At 36.1% G+C, this 18500-nt stretch overlaps 1 protein-coding gene across 1 annotated transcript in view; it reads left to right on the top strand.

The window, feature by feature from the left end:
• Window positions 1-18500, top strand: part of LOC307169754 (uncharacterized protein) — a 293723-nt gene that overhangs the window by 37410 nt on the left and 237813 nt on the right. The window contains exons 32-43 of the mRNA XM_079890548.1: window positions 3044-3217; window positions 3516-3683; window positions 4135-4308; window positions 7090-7254; window positions 8053-8226; window positions 8374-8544; window positions 8692-8862; window positions 10026-10199; window positions 10413-10583; window positions 11174-11347; window positions 11469-11642; window positions 14305-14478. Of these exons, the coding sequence (XP_079746674.1) occupies window positions 3044-3217; window positions 3516-3683; window positions 4135-4308; window positions 7090-7254; window positions 8053-8226; window positions 8374-8544; window positions 8692-8862; window positions 10026-10199; window positions 10413-10583; window positions 11174-11347; window positions 11469-11642; window positions 14305-14478 (2064 nt within the window). The remainder of the gene's footprint in view (window positions 1-3043; window positions 3218-3515; window positions 3684-4134; window positions 4309-7089; window positions 7255-8052; window positions 8227-8373; window positions 8545-8691; window positions 8863-10025; window positions 10200-10412; window positions 10584-11173; window positions 11348-11468; window positions 11643-14304; window positions 14479-18500) is intronic.

Genomic DNA, 18500 nt, shown 5'->3' with positions numbered 1-18500 from the left:
CGAGAGAAATCTGTATTTACCTCTTTACACTTCCTCCTACAATGACGCAAAAATCATAATTTTGCGTCATTGTAGGAGGAAGTGTAAGAGGGGGGGATTTCTGTTAAGACTACAAGCACTAGTTCCCACCCTTTCAAACCCACCCATAGGGGGTTGGACCTAATGCGCTAACAGACCTATCACAGATCAGTGCCAGTGCGTTTGATTTCACCGGCAGAAACCTGCATGTCCGGCCGTCGAGATCGTCCAAAATGTCCGGGATTCGGCTTTGCTTTCTACGGTCGCCATTCATTGTTTACATGCACACCTTTTGTTTCAATCTAACTGAATTCATTCCGATTGGTGAATCTGAATGTAGAGTTTACATGAACGCTAAACAAGTGATCGGTTGATGTGTGTTTTACCATTGCTAAGAAAATACCCGCTCTTCCGTGAGAGATAGCCCACGAGACCGGTGCTTCTCACAGGCGCTCATCAGTAATCACGCCACCGGCTTTTGCGTTCTACAGTCGCCATTCTTCATGTTTACTGTGGCGAGCAGGACGAGGCTAGGGCCGTGGGAGAAAGACGCGAGGCCGGTGGCGTGATCGGTTGATGTGCGTTTTACCATTGCTAAGAAAATACCCGCTCCTCCGTGAGAGATATGAGACCAGTGCCTCACAGGTGTCGGTCATCAGTAATCACGCCACCGGCCTCGCGTCGTTCTCCCGCGGCCCTAGTCTCGTCCTGCTCGCCACAGTAAACATAATGAATGGCGACTGTAGAACGCAAAAGCCGAATCCCGGACATTTTGTGCGATGCGATCTCAAAAACCCGGGCAGACTCACGGAGACTAGTTAGCTTTATTGTTTACAACTGCTCTCTAACCGGTAGGCGTGGCTTGGGAGTGGCCTCGTAGAGCAGCGAAGCAAGTGCATTCTGGGAGTTGTTGTCTATCATCCACATGAGCCAAAAATACATTTTCTGGCTTTTCTCAGTCTAGAAAGCTCCAAATTCAAAAATAATTTCACATTTCCTCTACATAAATGACCCAATTTAAAGGGACACTAAGTAGGAATTTCTCCCATCTAGTGGTGAAACTGTATTTTACATTCAAACGAATAATGCTCTCCAGCGCCTCACTTTTCCAAATGCGCGTTGCATCTATGGTAGACGTTATGTACCAAAAAGCTATGACAGGATGTCTTATAATAGCACTTCGAGTTTTTCTTCGGGTGAACAGGTTTGTTATTTAAAACAAACTGAAACTTGAATCAACGAAAAAAAGAATGTTACAGTATAAATTACTGACTGTGAAAAACATTAACTATGGTAGTTAGTAGTAATGCCGCCTTTATTCGTTATATTTTTGAAGTACGTGCATTGTTAGATATCATCATCATCCGTGCCTTCTCTAACGTTACTTTACTCAATAGCTGCTATTCATCAAAGAGCCTGTTTAACTTACTATGAATAGAATAGATAAATAGATATAACTATAAATGTTCTACTATCTATATAATAAAGTTCACAACCAAGCAATGAAAAATAAGCTTGTAATTAAGACCGTAACATTGACTTACTTGTCGAGAAGAAAGCAGGCAACTTCAGCATCTCTTTTGAAAGCTTTCTCCTGCATTAGCTATCCCGACATTAACCCTTGTTTTTGTAATCTCCGGTCACGTTTCCTTTTACGGTCTATTTTGGACTTTTTCGATGACGAGGACTCCTTATCCTGTGACTCATATGTATGTATGAATGAACGGTGTATAAATAACCGTGCAGTGCAGCCTTTTAAACTTGCCGCGGCAGTGACAAGCGCCTCTCAACTGCTCTGCTCCTCCGCTTCTGCTGGCTTCAGTCACGTGACGCTGGCTCTGAACGAAACGCGTTGTGGAAACGCGTTGACCTAGTACTTTTTGTCCCTCTCTGCTATTATAGTTTTTCAAGATGGCGGAACTACATGGAAGCCTCCGTGGACCTATACCCGTCCCATGTATATAAAGATAATCAATTCTTCGTTTACGAGGATTAGTCTGATCATTGGCATAGGTATTTGTACACCATTGAGGGCATATTTATGAATAAAAATATTGATTTTAGATAATAAAATACCTAAAAAGCTACATATTGTCCCTTTAAATACACATTCATCTTTCCAGAGGTGGAGTATCCCTTTAAAGAGCAATGACCTGTATCACCTGATTGCAGCATATTCATTTCAGCATTGATAGTGTTGACATTGAAACGCATAAATTCGAGAAACAAACCACTTTGAGTTTAATGCCACCGGTTTCCATCTCTACCAAACAGTAGTTATGGTTATGGTGTGAACACAGCATAAGCTGGTTGTTTTGGTTCAAGAGGAACTGTAAAAGGCAGCTGCTGTTTCGTTTGCGGTGCTCGAGTCGGTGACTGACGTCTGTTAAACTCTGCATAGCATGAAGCACGCTGATGATGAGTGATGTCTGCGCGAGCAGGTGCGCGTAGGAATGAAAATATGTTGACAGGCAGGCAGGACATCGTTCAGACCGAATGCAATGTATATAATATATTTAGACCACTTAACTTAGTGATTGCTATCAGGATGTGAAGAGACTTTCAACCAGCATTGCAAAAAAATAAACAAAATAATCTGGAACAAATTGCCTAACCTGCCTTAAAGTTATTCATATATTACTTAGGCTTTGTTAATATTTAATTATTTCATTTATAAATACAAATTTGAAGGTTTGACAATGAGGTGCATTGACATTGCTGATTGTGACTATGGCAACATCTCCAAAACCATAATGTGAGCACCGCCTCAACTGCACAAAACACTTTGTGGCAGCCACGCAACAATTCCACCGCTTGCTGCGTCCTGTAAGAAAGATCCTTTAAACCGAAAATCAAATGACCCCAACACAAATCAAATTCAGGGCCCCCACATAACTAATTGCCACCCACTTTGTGTATTCTGGCACAGACTTTGGTACAAATGATGATAATATGATCAGAAACAGTTTAGCCAGTTACATTTAAGGTTTACAATCTTTTCTGTCTTTGTTTTCTTTCTCTTCAGGCTGAATAATAACAGTGTTACAGAAGACGGTTGTTCTGCTCTGACTTCAGCGTTTAATTCAAACCCTTCAAACCTGATAGAGCTGGATCTGAGTGGAAATAAACTAGGAAACTCAGGAATTAACAATATCTGTCGGCTGTTGGAAAACCCACAATGCAGATTAGAGAAACTGAAGTATTTATTTTAATTCATCTATTTCTTCATATTAATATTCATCTGTAAATGTCCATTTGATTAGATTAACTGAAAAGGCTATACTTACATAAGCTATATTTAATATTGTAAGAAATATTTAGAAATTTTAATTAAGTGTATGTTAAGACATTTGTTGTATGTATATCTCTGGGGTGAAACTTTTTGCAAATAGGCACATTCTTCTACATTCTATGGCAAGATTTTTTTTTTTCTAAATAGGTTTTATTTGTAATATCCTAGAACATGCAGTACCTAATATAAGCCTCTTTTCATACAGACTTTCAGACTGCAGTATCACAGAAAAAAGTTTTAAGATTTTGACTTCCTCTCTGAAATCAAACTCACACCTGAAAGAGCTGGAACTGAAAGGAAATGATCCTGGACGATCAGGAGTGAAGATGTTTACTGATATGTTGTGGAGTGGATTGTCTAAATTAAAGATCAGGTGATAAAAGCCTTCAAATATTTGAAAATAAGCCACAGTCATGGAATCAGGAGAGTTAAGAAGATTTAAGAGTGCTAAAAAGACAAATAAGATGGTATAAAATTGTAAAGAGTAATTTGCTGAATTGCAATTCAAAGATTTTCAACACAATATTTTTTCTCTACTGTGTAACACATTTTGAACTAGAACTAAGTTTTGGAACTATGTAAAAACATAAATTACTACATAATTTTGACATTGCTTATTTATTTCCTGTTTATTATTTATAATAAATCTTCACTCAAGGATATAAACTTATAAACATAACTTCAGACTATTCAGACTTCATACTACACACTTTACTACATGTTAATACTGATCTGCACACATAAAGAGGATGGATGATGTAAAATGTATAAATTATAAGAAACATTTCTAATCTAGATTTTTTTTTTTTTTCTACATTCTGTAGCTTTTTGAAAAATTCTGCTGCAGAGGAAGCGTGTAAGTATCTGACTGAAGTTCTAAAAACAGATCCCTTACAGCTGACAGAACTGGATCTGAGCAGAATTGAACTAGGAGATCAACGTTGGGAGAAACTTTCTGAATTTCTGGTGGACTCTTATTGCAAAGTGGATACAATAAAGTGAGTAAACATGATTTTGTACATTATAACTTCTCAATGTGGAGATTTACCATAGCTCTGTGAAGTTTTGCAGGTGAAACAATGAACCAACCAACCTTAACTGCTTTTCAAACATCCTTTTTATATGGATCATTTTATAATCTTGGAGTAATGTTATACAAAACTGACACTCCCAGAGTCAGTGCCTAATCCGTTGTAGTTCTTTAGTTTTACTTTGCTAAGTTCTATATTAAAGGAGAACTCCGGTCAATTTTAACATTGAGCGCATTTTTTTGTAAATTTGGAGTGTTGTCAGTACAGAGAACAACGACAAAAATCGGTGTTGCCTACACCGTGTTATCCTCTTTTTAAAATTTGCACCCTGTTGACTTCAATGGGGCAAGTTTTAAACCTGCTTTTAGCCTCTTAACATCCTTGATGTGTCAATACAAGTGCACAGCTAATGTGAGTGATTCCTTCAGAATGAACACGGGTGAATCTGACTGCAGTAGATGTGAAAGATATTAATAAAAGTGATGTTATTTCAGCCAGCGCACATACCTGTATTTACATCCCGTTTTCGGTCGAAGTCCATAATAATCGATTGTCGAGTTCACGCGCGTGATCATAGGTACTAAACCTATGCGTGTGAACTCGACAATCGATTACTATGGACTTCGACCGAAAACAGATCTACTGCAGTCAGATTCACCCGTGATACCTCTGAAGGAATCACTCACATTAGCTGTGCACTTGTAATGACACATCAAGGATGTTAAGAGGCTAAAAGCAGGTTTAAAACTTGCCCCATTGAAGTCAACAGGGTGCAAATTTTAAAAAGACGATAACATGGTGTAGGCAACACCGATTTTTGTCGTTGTTCTCTGTACTGATAGCACTCCAAATGTACAAAAAAATGAGCTCAATGTTAAAATTGACCGGAGTTCTCCTTTAAGCTGATTCCCGTTGAAATTATTGGATTGTGTCACAAACGTTTGCTGAGCAACAGTAAATGTGACCATGCCTTTAAGAATTGTATTTGTATATCCTTTTCTCAATATACATTGTTTCAAACCAGCTTTACAGAAAATCTGTCCGTGTTTAACAGTGAGGTATTGAAGAGCATTCATATAGGAATCATTCCCAGCTGTGGAAGCCCATCCTCTTCTGGCAACAAATGAATGTCCTTATGACACAAATAAATAGCTCTAAAGTTATGCAGGTCATGTGATTCATTAAACAGGCAAAATGAGGCCTATAGGAGCTGATGGAGATGGTCATGGAGAAATTTAAGTCTCAACTCTAAGTATGAGAGATGCTGAGACAGACAAGGAAAGCAACATGAATATGATTTTTAGGCAGATATTAACATAGACATCTGTAATGGTTCAATCACATATTAATTAGATGAATAAATCAATTTGTAAAAAAAGCTAAGTAAATAGTTGACTTTTGAGACGTCTCTAATTTAGGTTTAAATGGAGGTGTGTCTGATTCCTCGTATATTGCCAGGTAGACCTTTCCAGAGTTTAAGTGCCAATTGCCAAAAGGTTCTTTTTATGTGGACACATTTTGTGATGATATTTTTAATACTACCTGTAGTTCAGAGTTTGTGACCTTGTGGCATTTATAAGTAGCAGTATTTTGTAATCAATGTGGAACTTAACAGGAACATAAATGTTGCTGAATTGAAGTATAATTTGTTCTAATTCTAATAATTTAAGAGAATGAAATGTCTGGTCATCCAGTCTTTAATATATTTAATGCATTCAGTTGACTTGGATAATTTTCTAATAATATTTCCATAGATAAGCATGTACAAGGAAAATGACCTAACACAGATCATTGCAGAACTCCATACTTTACTTGTGTTAGATGTCTCTTATTCACATTGATATATACACAATTTTAACTGTTGGACCAATAATCTAATGTCTGTCTGAATGCTAACATAATTTTCTATTTAACAATCTATTTAAGAGTAGTTTAGTGATTATGGGCTATAGTACAAGTGTTACAAATGCTGTATTTCCAACTGTCACAATCCATTGTGTTTGTTCATGGACTTTTAGTTTCTCTCATTTTCTCATTGATTACACACACTGTTCCTCATTTTATCATTAGTTTAAGTCTATATTATGCCTTCAGTTTCTGTCATTTATTAAGCACATTTGAGATGAGAAAAATCTGCACAGAACCGATCACAGGTGGTCACTGCAAGATGCATGCCGGGTAGAAATGTGTCTGAGTGTGGGCCGCCTAGCTCTGATGTCATGCTGACGTATGTCAAAAAACTCTTGCGACGGTGAGGCACACGTGTCGGATTCTGCAGTCGGAAACAGTTGCTGTTCATCAACTTGCTGACGACACAGCTTAATGTTCATTCGTTTAAACAACCATGATGTATTCTCTTTTAAAATGTTTGAATTTTAAAACGGAACTTTTTGAAAGAACTGTCTGTCTTCACCTGCACTTTTTTTTACTCCTTCCATTTCAGACGAAGCACATCTCAAACGAGCCTATATATTGTCCAGTTTTCTTCGCGTTTCATGCACACTGTTACACTGCCATCTCGCATATTGGATTATTCTTTTCTTTTATTAAATAAAGTTACACTGCTGTTTTAGATCCACTTCGCCTGATCTTCTTACCCAGCCGGTGTGTGACGGCAACAGTTTCTGAACTGCTACAAATTTTTAACACTGTCAGCCACATGTGTGAACATATATGAAAACCTGTTAAATTGATGTGTGTTGAATATTTGCTGAAAACAAGAATAATAAATCAGGTCTTCCTGTTTAGGCTGAATAATTATGAGATGACAAAGAAAAGCTGTGCAGTTCTAGCTACGGTTCTCTCCAAAAATACCACCCTGGAAGAGATGGACCTGAACAACAGCCGTCTGCTGGACTCAGGAGTCAAAGAGATCTGCGAGGGACTGAAGAAATCAAAGCTGAATATACTGAAGTGAGTATATTTCACCATCAGCTACACAAACCAGATCTAGCTTTATTGTGTAGTATTATTCAGCACATATATCAGTGCCACAGTGACTCAGGCACACAGCGTTCAAAGGTAGTTAAGATATTAACATTTTTTGGTTACCTCTGTTTTATTAAGAGATTTAAATATTGGCTCTTAGTCTGATGCGAGTTTAACATTTTTCAAATTTAATTTGCAGTAATTTAAGGGAAAATACAGGATATGGATTTAATTTCAATTAGTAACATCTCTCATTTTAAACAGATTGTGACATGTATTATTACTGTTGTTGACCATTAAAGATTTTGGTTGTAAAACATCCCGACCTCTAAGTAGTTTAAACGGAGCTGCTAGAAAGTCACCACATGTTGCATTAATCCTCCAGTGATCGAGCCAGAGGTCACAGTGGCAAGGAATGAAAAACATCAAATATGGTTGTAGCAGCAGAAAAATACTTTGAAAGAAACCAGGTTGCACCGGAGGAGCCACTTCTCCTCTGGCGTAACAATTAAAACAATGTCAACTTAACAAATGATTACAAACAAGTGTCTTTGAGGCTTGTGGTTTGCATAGATTGTTTCAGATTTGACATGGCAGCAGTTCATCGAGTCTTTGACCTCACAATAGTGAGGCTCCTGCTGACCATTATTTAATTGTAATACATTAATCAACTTAGAAATTAATGACAGAATGTGGTTTACCATGTATCTGATAAGTGATTCAGCTAATTAATAAATTGGATCGACAATGTTAACTTTATTTAAATTTTTTGTGTGTGTGTAGACTTTCAAACTGCAGAATCACAGAAGAGGGTTATAAAGCTCTGGCTTCAGCTCTGAGATCAAACCCTTCACACCTGATAGAGCTGGATCTCACAGGAAATGATCCTGGACAATCAGGAGTGAATCAACTCAATGATTTACTACATAATTCGAAGTTTCAACTGAAGACACTGAGGTAAGTGTTTTTAAAGTCCAGTAGTTTTAAAACATTTTAGCAATCACAAATTGGTTTATGGTGTCTTGGAAATGACTGAAAAGGCACTTTCACAAGATACTGTATGTCTTTGACATTACTGGCTATTTAATGAACATCTGTCTCCAGGTTTTTGGGTCCTGCTGCAGAGGAAGCCTGTCAGTATGTGAGAGGAATTGTGGGTAAAAACCCGTTACTCCTGAGAGATCTGAATCTGAGTGAACGTGAACTAGGAGACTCAAATGTGAAGAATCTTGTTCCTTTGCTGCAAGATAAACACTGTAAACTAAACACACTGATGTAAGTATTGTGTTCTTCTATTATTGTATATCTAAAGTATCTTACAGAAATCAGGTGACCATAACACAATAGTCCTCAGTGATCACTGAATATTGGAATCAAGTACTTTGTGTTTGTAAATTCTCTCTCTCCTGTTCATCATTTTAGGCTGCGTAATTGTGGTCTAACAGAGGAAAGCTGTTCAGCTCTCGCTACAGTCCTGAGATCAAACTCCAGTCTGAAAGAGCTTGACATGAGCAATAATAATCTGCAGAATTCAGGAGTGAAGAAACTCCAGAACGCATTAGAAAGTACAAACCGCACACTGCAGAAACTCAGGTGAGTTCAATGAACCACTGTTTATTTTTAGTAATGAAATTATCTTCTGGTCAAAGTTTAAATATATATATATATATATATATATATATATATATATATATATATATATATATATATATATATATATATATATATATATATATTAATATTAATATTTAATGTTTTCTTATTCCTGTCCATGTTTTTTTACTTCTGAAATATGTAGCACTTTGGGATTTGTTCGCAATTGAAAAGTGCATTATAAATACAATTTATTATTATTATTATTATTATTAAATATTTTATATTAGTAAACTAAAGAAAAGAATATCTTGAATATCTTGCATTTAAAGACTGATGTTGTACATTGATCATACTATCCGTACTAATAGTGATATTAAAAAAACAAACATTTTAGGCTTAATATTAAGAAATGTGAATTGTGCAACAAAGTACTCAGAATAAAGTTTAATTGTAATATTTATATCAGTAAGTCTCAAGTGATATGTCTCTAAATATGTTAATGGATTTGTAGTATATTGAGGGTGTTTTCACACTTGAGTCCTCTTTAAAAGAACCGAACTCAGACTCCTTCAAGTAGACCAAGAGGTGAACCAAGTGAAAAAGGACCCAGTTCTCTTTATGTTCACACTGTCCCTGAAAGACGACTCTCAGATCCTTATTTGCTCCACTGAAGTAGGAATGTGGTCTCAGACTGTTTTGTGTTCACACTGTTGCTCTTTGGATCTAGTCCAGTTCAGTGTTTTGAGGGCTGACCTATGGCATTCAATATTGTATCCCATTCACTTACATTGTATGTGCCTCCCTAACCAAGATATTTGAAGAGTTCAGATGCAAAAGCCTCTAAGTGCCATCTGAAATTTTCTTCTAGAATGGTCATTTTTATCAAGCTTGTATATTTAAGTTCAGTAATTTCACTTAAATGGCAATGAAAATGACCTATGAATTGTCATTTAAGTGAAATGACTGAACTTAAATATACAAGCTTGATAAAAATGACCATTCTAGAAGAAAATTTCAGATGGCACTTAGAGGCTTTTGCATCTGAACTCTTCATTTGTTTTGCAAGATATTTTTTATTTTATTTTTACTAGGATGCATTTGATGTTTTTACGATATAAAACATTTTTCAGTATTTAGTAATTCAATTATCTTTTTTATAGACTTTCAAACTGCAGTATCACAGAAGAAGGTTATAAAGCTCTGGCTTCAGCTCTGAGATCAAACCCTTCACACCTGATAGAGCTGGATCTCACAGGAAATGATCCTGGACAATCAGGAGTGAAGGAGCTCAATGATTTACTACAGGATCGAAACAATTCACTGAAAACATTGAGGTGAGGCGTGATGAAATTACACAAATGATATGGAGGCATATTACACACACACATATATATATATATTTTTTTTTTTAAATAATATATTTATACATTTGTTGTATTAACGTTTAAATGATTTTAAGAGATTTTTATTAATATTTTCTATAGTTTCCTTTATACCATAAATGTGTCATAACTGAATTGAATCCTCCTTCATCTTCTCTTCTGCAGGTTTTTGGGTCCTGATGCAGATGAAGCCTGTCAGTATGTGAGAAGAATTGTGGGTAAAAACCCATTACTCCAGAGAGAGCTGAATCTGAATGACCATAAACTAGGAGACACACGAGTGAATCAGATCTCTGCTCTACTGCAGGATAAACACTGTGAACTCAACACACTGATGTGAGTATTTCACATGGTTTAAAATATTTATTTAGTTGACCATACTATGTCATAATTTTTCTCTGAGGGAGTCTTATTCCCTTTTACAGAGAAACAATAAAATGTATAAAAATGAATCAAGCTTCTATCCAAAGCTCTGTGGAAACTAATGACGTCAAGCTTGAACAAGACACAAATTATTTCAGTTAGTTACTATCAAACAAGTGTTACTATTAACATACTCTCTCTCTCTCTCTCTCTCTCTCTCTCTCTCTCTCTCTCTCTCTCTCTCTCTCTCTCTCTCTATCTGGTTGATTCATTCGAATTCATTAAAATATTACAGGGCTACTTTATTTCACTTCAGAATTCTAGATCTGAGCTGTCGATAAACGAAAATATAGGCTATAAATAACTATATATCTGTTCTGTCAGATTTTTGCACTGCAAAAAATTCAACATGACTAAACAGTCATGACAGCTGTTCTCTAGTCCATGCTGGCAAATAATCATGAACCGACATGAATTATATAAATAATTTTAATAGCACGGCTGATATGGTCAAAAGATTGGATCTGTGCATTAAGACTTACAGACTTTTTTTTTGTCTTCAGTCTGTGTGGATGCAGTATTACAGAGAAACAGTGTCTCATCCTGACTTCAGCTCTGAAATTAAACCCATCACACCTGAGAGAACTGGACCTGAGTATAAATGAAATAAGAAACACAGGAGTGAATCACTTATGTGACATACTGAAGGATGCACACTGTAAACTGGAGAGATTGAGGTGAGGAACATTCACATAGGCTTAAAGAGGCATAAAATGCTTAAAATCATATATATAGTTTAAATCAAAGCCTGGGAAAAAATAGTTTTGGTATTTGAATGTCACATTTCTCTCAATATAGGTTAAGAGGCTGTAAAATGACAGACGAAGGTTGTTCTGCTGTGACTTCAGCTCTGAAATCAAACCCATCACACCTGAGAGAACTGGAGCTGAGTGGGAATAAACTAGGAGACTCTGGAGTGAAAAACCTCAGCGATCTACTGATGAAAAAAACATGCAAGCTGGAAAAAGTAGAGTAAGTTACAATATACTTAACAGCCGATACCGTTTTATTCAGTGTTTAGTTTAAAGTTGGTATAAAAAAAATGTATTATACAAAATGTTAATTTTATTAGTAGATATTACTGCCAGGGGCATCGGTCTAGGGGTAAAACCAGTACTGATTACCAGGGCCCCAAGGGGAGAGAGGGACCTTGAAAAGTCTGGAATATTTGTTATTTTACCTGGAAATTTTCATTTCCTAATTAAATTTCCTAATGAATGTCAGATGAAATGTAAAGTTAGTGAATTGGCTGAATAACTTGGTTGATTGACTGACTGGTCACACCCATAGCTAATGCGCCAAATGGTTCAGTCCATCTGCACGCATTTTGTTTATGTTAGTTGAGCATCTGGAGGAGCGCAAACTTATGCTGTAGAAATGTCTTTCACAAAGAAAGCCAAATCAGGCCACCAAAAAAGAAAGGAAAGACAGGAGAAGGAAAGAAAACAAAATGGGGGGAAACAATTGGTAACTGACTTCTTTTCAAAAAAAAGGTGAGCACAAACTAGGACACGAGATCTATACTGCTAAACTGCTTGAATATCTCCGCAATCGTTTGTGCTAAAAATGAACCGAGACAACCCATTGAAAGAGCAGAACATAACTTTCAGATGATAATTTGATTAGGCTATACATGTAATCTGAGGTAAAGGCTAAATAAATAAACTGCACACTAGCAATGCTGTTTGTATAAAACACACCATTATAATAGCCTAAATTGAAACCTGTTTATTAATAGGCTATAATACTAAAAAATAACAATTTTATAGCCTACATTGGATGTTATACAAAAAATATTGTAATATCATTTAGCTTAACCTTAGTAACAGGGCCGTGCACAGACATTTTAAGGGGCAGTGGCCTAAACCAAAAAAGGGGCACTATTTTTGGGGGGGTTGGCACACTACAAAGTGTAAAAAAAAAATCGGCCCTGGCATTTTGTTCCAGACTAGCCCACTATATGATCATAAACTCCAATTCCTTAAAACTACTAATGCCATGTTATGAGTCAGTATAGGAACGAGTGAGAGTTAACAGATGAAATAAGTAAAAATTTGACATTTATTAATACAGCGATGAATCCTAAAACAAGCAATAAGCTGCACTGGCATATAAATACCATTGTTTCTTACAGGATTTTTGGTAAAACTGCGGTGGGTGGACCTCGGGTCCTCTAGGGGGGTTCGGGGGCATGCCCCCCCGTAAGAAAATTTTGTGCATTTTAATGTTAAATTCATCAATCTGGTGCACTTTGAGAGTTCAAAATTAAAAGCTCCAACCCATATTCAATGTGCAATTTAAACGAAAATTTCAAAACTCTTTTAGTTACAGTGTCTATTTACATTACACCTATAATAGTTATAATATTAATCACATGACAGTAATAGCCATATTTTGTAAAACAATAAAGGAAACTTTCATAATTAGTTTTGTACCAATTTCTATACTTGGGCCTTTGATCTACGTGTTTCATGGACTGGTCTGTCAGAAGAAAAAAAAAAACCTAACGCTGACTTTTTCTGATGCATACACTGGCACAAACCCAGCACAGCCAATTAAGCAAAACAAAACGAATGGGCCGCCGATGTACAAATTTTATGGGCCGTGAAAAAGAAAAATAATGTATGAGTATGAGATGTATCGGCCCAAAAAGCACGTCGGCCCACCTGGAAAGTGTGCGGTATGTCCGATGGCCAGTCCAGCCCTGGTTGTACAAGTTGTTAGCACTCGTGAACTGTTGTATACTGTGAGTGATGCTGCGGAGCGAGCGGGAAAACCTGGAGCGGATTAGCGGAATCAGCGAAATGCTTTGAGCGGAGCGGTGGGGGGTGGGGAAGAGGGGCACCTCAGTCGATGAGGGCAGAGGGGCAGTGGCTCTAGCCACCGGGCCACCCCCCTGTGCACGGCCCTGCTTAGTAACCACAGTAAAGTAGGCTAGAGAATGTTGGGAAAGGAGGTTGAGGAACATGGGGGCCCATCAGGACTGCCTATGCATAGGGCCCAGGATCTTGTGCTACGCCCCTGATTACTGCACTTATTGTGGATGAACCATAAAGTAATTTGCCCTTGTAGTCTTTTGATAAAACTTGATCTTTCTGAGATATGCTCACTTGACGTCTATGACTTACACATAAATCCATGCACTTCACTTCCGTTAAGCCCAACTGCATTCAGAGCTGCCTCCATTACAGTATACATTGCTCATTCTCCATCTAATCAACAACAGACAAAAATCAAGTCTCAAGTCCCTAATCTGTCCCAAGTATGGTGGAAGATGCAAGATGCCCAGTTTGTTCCACAGTTTCACTCTGAAATATTCCATAATTCAGTGATAAAAATCATTTATAACAATGGTTCAGTTTAATGCTAACTTAGCAAAATTTGTTTTTAGGGATTGTAAACGGCACTTCATGATTCCTGACTTTCTCACATTTAAATTGTGAAAATAGTATATTTAAATGTAAATTTTTCTAATAAATTTATTATTTAAATGATTCATTTATTAATTGTTCTTAATATCTTAATCTACTGTACATTTGATGAAACCTATACTTCTTTTGTCTGTTTGTTGTATTAAGTGTGGGTTTAGAAATGCATTTTACTGAATCTGGCTCATTGTTTTTTCTGTCTTCAGTCTGTGTGGATGCAGTATTACAGAGAAACAGTGTCTCATCCTGACTTCAGCTCTGAAATCAAACCCATCACACCTGAGAGATCTGGACCTCAGTGGAAATAAAATAGAAAACACAGGAGTGAATCACTTATGTGACGTACTGAAGGATTCACACTGTAAACTGGAGAGATTGAGGTGGGTAATCTTCACCTACAACAATTTAAACTAAGACACTTTATATACTTAATATTAGGTATGCACTGAATTGAAAATTCTGTCAAAACCGAAATCAAAAATTCAGGATGCACTTCGCCAAAAACCAAAACAGACATAAATTAGAAATGAATAATCAATTAATTAATCAAACTTATTTAATAACCAACACTCGAATAGATAATATTGAGTTGTACAAACAAGATAAATCTGAGTTGTACAAACATTTAAATTGCACCTAAGGTGAGTTTTAAATCAACTTTTTAATAACAGAACAGTTTCTACTCCAGTTTGTTAGTGAAACATAAACATTTAAACAACAATTAATGGTAATAACTTGTTTTCATGACGGATTTATTCAAACATAACCTGTTTTTGTGATGTCTTCATTATATAGTTTAAGTAAAAATATAATGAATATGTAAAAAAGTGCATATATTTAGCAAAATGCTCTTCTATAGAGTTATTTTTTTCTAGCTAAGTTTATGAGTTTATGGACAATGAACAGCTTTCTTAACGTAAAAGTAACATTAAGTGTATAGCCTACAAGCTGTTTTATTGACTTTCCCCGGCTAAAACACTGAAGGATTACATGAGACTTACATGAGACATGATTAATTTCAATAAAGTTGTAATGTATCTTTCAACATACCTTCTGGTGTTCACCCATGTTTATTTTGTGCTGTAACTAAGAGTAAAGATGAGATGATCGGTTCATGTGCACTTGATCTGTGCTCTGCTTGAACTGAGGCTCTACAGCGATCTGTCATGGCGCATTAAGAGTGCCGAAACATCATTTATTTTTTGAATTTCGCAATAAAATCGACAGCATTTTTAAAGTTGAGACTTTGCTTAATATTAAAAGAAACAAAGCTTTTTGCCATTATTGGATGGCAGGTATGCTACAAATACAAAAAAGTTAAATACAAAAGTTTTGTTCAAGCATTAACAGAAAACAGCACAGACTCAAAGATTTTAGATCTAGGAAACCACATCATTACCAATAAAAAAAAAAAAAAAAAAAAAAACATTGTCAATCCAGAGTTAGTGTCCAAACAGCTGTCATGTTTAACTGTTTGTCTGCGTTGTGTGCATGAAATAGACGCTGAACACAAAGCGTGCCAGTGGAGAAGTGCTAATTAAACGTCTGTTTCAGTCACTGATTTAGGCCCTCCAAAACCGTTTTGGTGCATCCCTACTTAATATCTCATGAAAAGTTCACATTGTTCACCTTAGATTTTTGTGATCTGGTCGAAGTAAGATAATCTCTCTTTTTCTGTCTGTTTGTCTCTTTCTAGCCTAAATGACTGTGGAATTACAGATGTTTCTGCTTTAACTCAGTCTTTATCTAAAACAAAAGCACTGCAGTTTTTAAAAGAGCTTGATCTGAGAAACAATAAAATAGAGGACTCAGGGAAGAAGCTCAGTGACGTGCTACAAGACTCAAACTGTAAACTGAGGTGAGTACATGTCTCTGTGGTATAAAATAGAGTTTTTCCCCTGTGAATCTGATACTGCACAAACACAGCTTTATGCAACAATACCTGCTTTAATAATTGCTTTGGTAGAAAATAATTACAATGTCATATAACAACAACAAAAAACTTCTGCTAAAATTAGTACAAATGGGGTCGACTCAAGCATAGGAATCGATTCTTGTTATCTGAAATCGCTCACTTGTTAACTGATTCTCTGATCCCTATATAGTGCATGGCAGTTGAGTGCACTGTATAAGCAAAGAGTGAACGAATGAAGCGAGGAATTCGGACACTTGTATTACACAGCGTCAGAGAGCTGTCGCAGAAACTTTGTCACATACATTTATCCTACATGTAGTTTACTTTAGACATAGAAAGGTCAATAGCACTTTATACATGCCTCCATGTCAGCTTTAGTTGAATTGATGTTATATGAATGCAATAAATATGGATTAGACCTTGCGTTCATAATCATTAAACTAACCATAAATCATAAAAAAATCACATCAAGAATAAACACGTAAGTGTACATTGTTGTATGTATTTTTGTACACTATAAAAAAATTCTAACCCTCCCAAATCAAAAATTTCAAGTGACCGATAACATCTACATTTTTCAATTGGCCCAAGTGAAATTCTGTAAATTTAATTTTATAATTTACAGAATTTCACTTGGGCCAATTGAAAAATGTAGATGTTATCGGTCACTTGAAATTTTTGATTTGGGAGGGTTAGAAATTTTTTACAGTTTATGTATTGTATAAATTTTTAGTATCTTTAACTCTCCTGGACAACCTTTTAAGACAATGATCATGTGTGTTTAGCAGCATCACCTGACTATTAGAATAAGATTTATTAAAGAATACTTCTTTCTTGTTTATTTAATTCTGACATAATATTCGACCACGGCTGTTTTTCGTGACTTTTCCTTCTGTAAAATTAGGTTTCGCAACAGCTAGTAATGTTGATAGCTACTCATCAATTAAGTAACTTAAAAAAAGTGTGCTGCTGAACACACAAGGGGATTTTAAGGCTTCGGGGGGGAAATAAATTAATTAAGTGTTTAACGGCTGCAATCTTGTATTATTCCTGACCCTGTTTTGATGTAAAGTAAATATAGTCGAGGACTCGACTCCATCGACTGTGGGAGTCGGGAGTCAGAAGTCAGAGTCGACTACAAAAAACCTGTAATCGAAAACCCCTAACCCCTACAAACACATTTAAACTAGAGGGCAAGCTTCAAAATGTTGACTTTTTTTTATTTTATTAAAAATGAACGTGTGTATTTGCTCCTTTTCATTTACCACATTTAAATACTTGTGAGCATTTTCTCCTTTACACTGACTCACTAGAACTCATATCAATATAAATTTTGTTTAAAATGCATTATATTTTAACAAATATTCTCATTCACTAAAAATAGTGCATAGCGTAGATCTTCTTGCAAATGTTCACAAACAAATCGTGTTTTATCAATTCGTCCTTAATTTTATTGTAAACGTATGAAATAAATGTGAGCACATCTTTAGAGAGCATAATAAATTTGCTGAGAGTGAAGAAAGGCTGCTGAGGAGATCATTTGGGAGTGTTTTTATGCAAATTACTAACTTGCTGCATTTACTCCACTAGCATGCAGTCACTCATTCATATAGTATAATTTTGGAACTTGTTTCACCCATCACTGATTCTTTTCTTTTCTGTTTCCTCATTACAGCCTAGACAGGGAAGGCTGGATCAGTGCTGGTAAAAACTTAATAGCTGGATTGTTGGGATCTAAACCTCAGGAACCAGTGAAATCAACAGGAACAAACCCGTCATCATCAGGTGAGAGATCCTCAGAAGAGCCTCACTATATTACTGTCTTTATCAGAATACATTGATGATGTGATGTCTGTACAGCAAAATCTAAAATATACCTTGTATATTCAAATATAAACTCTGAGAATACAAGCACAAAAAATAAACTCGATCTTTGTATGAGTTTTAAATCTTTGAAAACAGCACTAGTTAACACTTTTCAGCACTTACATTATGAACTCAGTCTGTTCATACATATGCCTTTATCTGATTTAATCAGAAAATTTAAATGGCATTGTTTTATATTATTTAAGTTTATACTAGCTCTTATGTATTACTATTTAAAATGTACACATGTGTTAAGAGATTCAGATGTTTAAATTAAATGATACAGCATTAGTGGACACATGCAACTGATGGTTTTGTTTGTTTACAGGAGGAATACCGGATGAAGAAGGGCCTGTTCAGAGCTCAGACGGGTCCAAAAACCAGAAACCTGGCTCTTCAGGAAAAGGCCTACAAACCAGGGATGTTTCCTCTGAGGAGTCAAGGGAGGCAGTGTCTCCTCAAAAAAGCTGGAAGAGAAAATAATCCATATTACAAACATTAAAACGGCGCAACTATTACAAAATGTGACGTTAAAAAGTGTAAGTCACTCGTTTTTATAAAGTAACAGCGACATCCGCAGGTGAAGATACAAGCGCACCTCCTCTGTCCTCATAATGCGTG

This window comes from Squalius cephalus, assembly GCF_949319135.1.
Source record: "Squalius cephalus genome assembly, chromosome: 13".
Classification (NCBI taxonomy): domain Eukaryota; kingdom Metazoa; phylum Chordata; class Actinopteri; order Cypriniformes; family Leuciscidae; genus Squalius; species Squalius cephalus.
The sequence above is the reverse complement of the archived record's forward strand: the minus strand, read 5'-3'. Positions and strand labels throughout refer to the sequence as shown.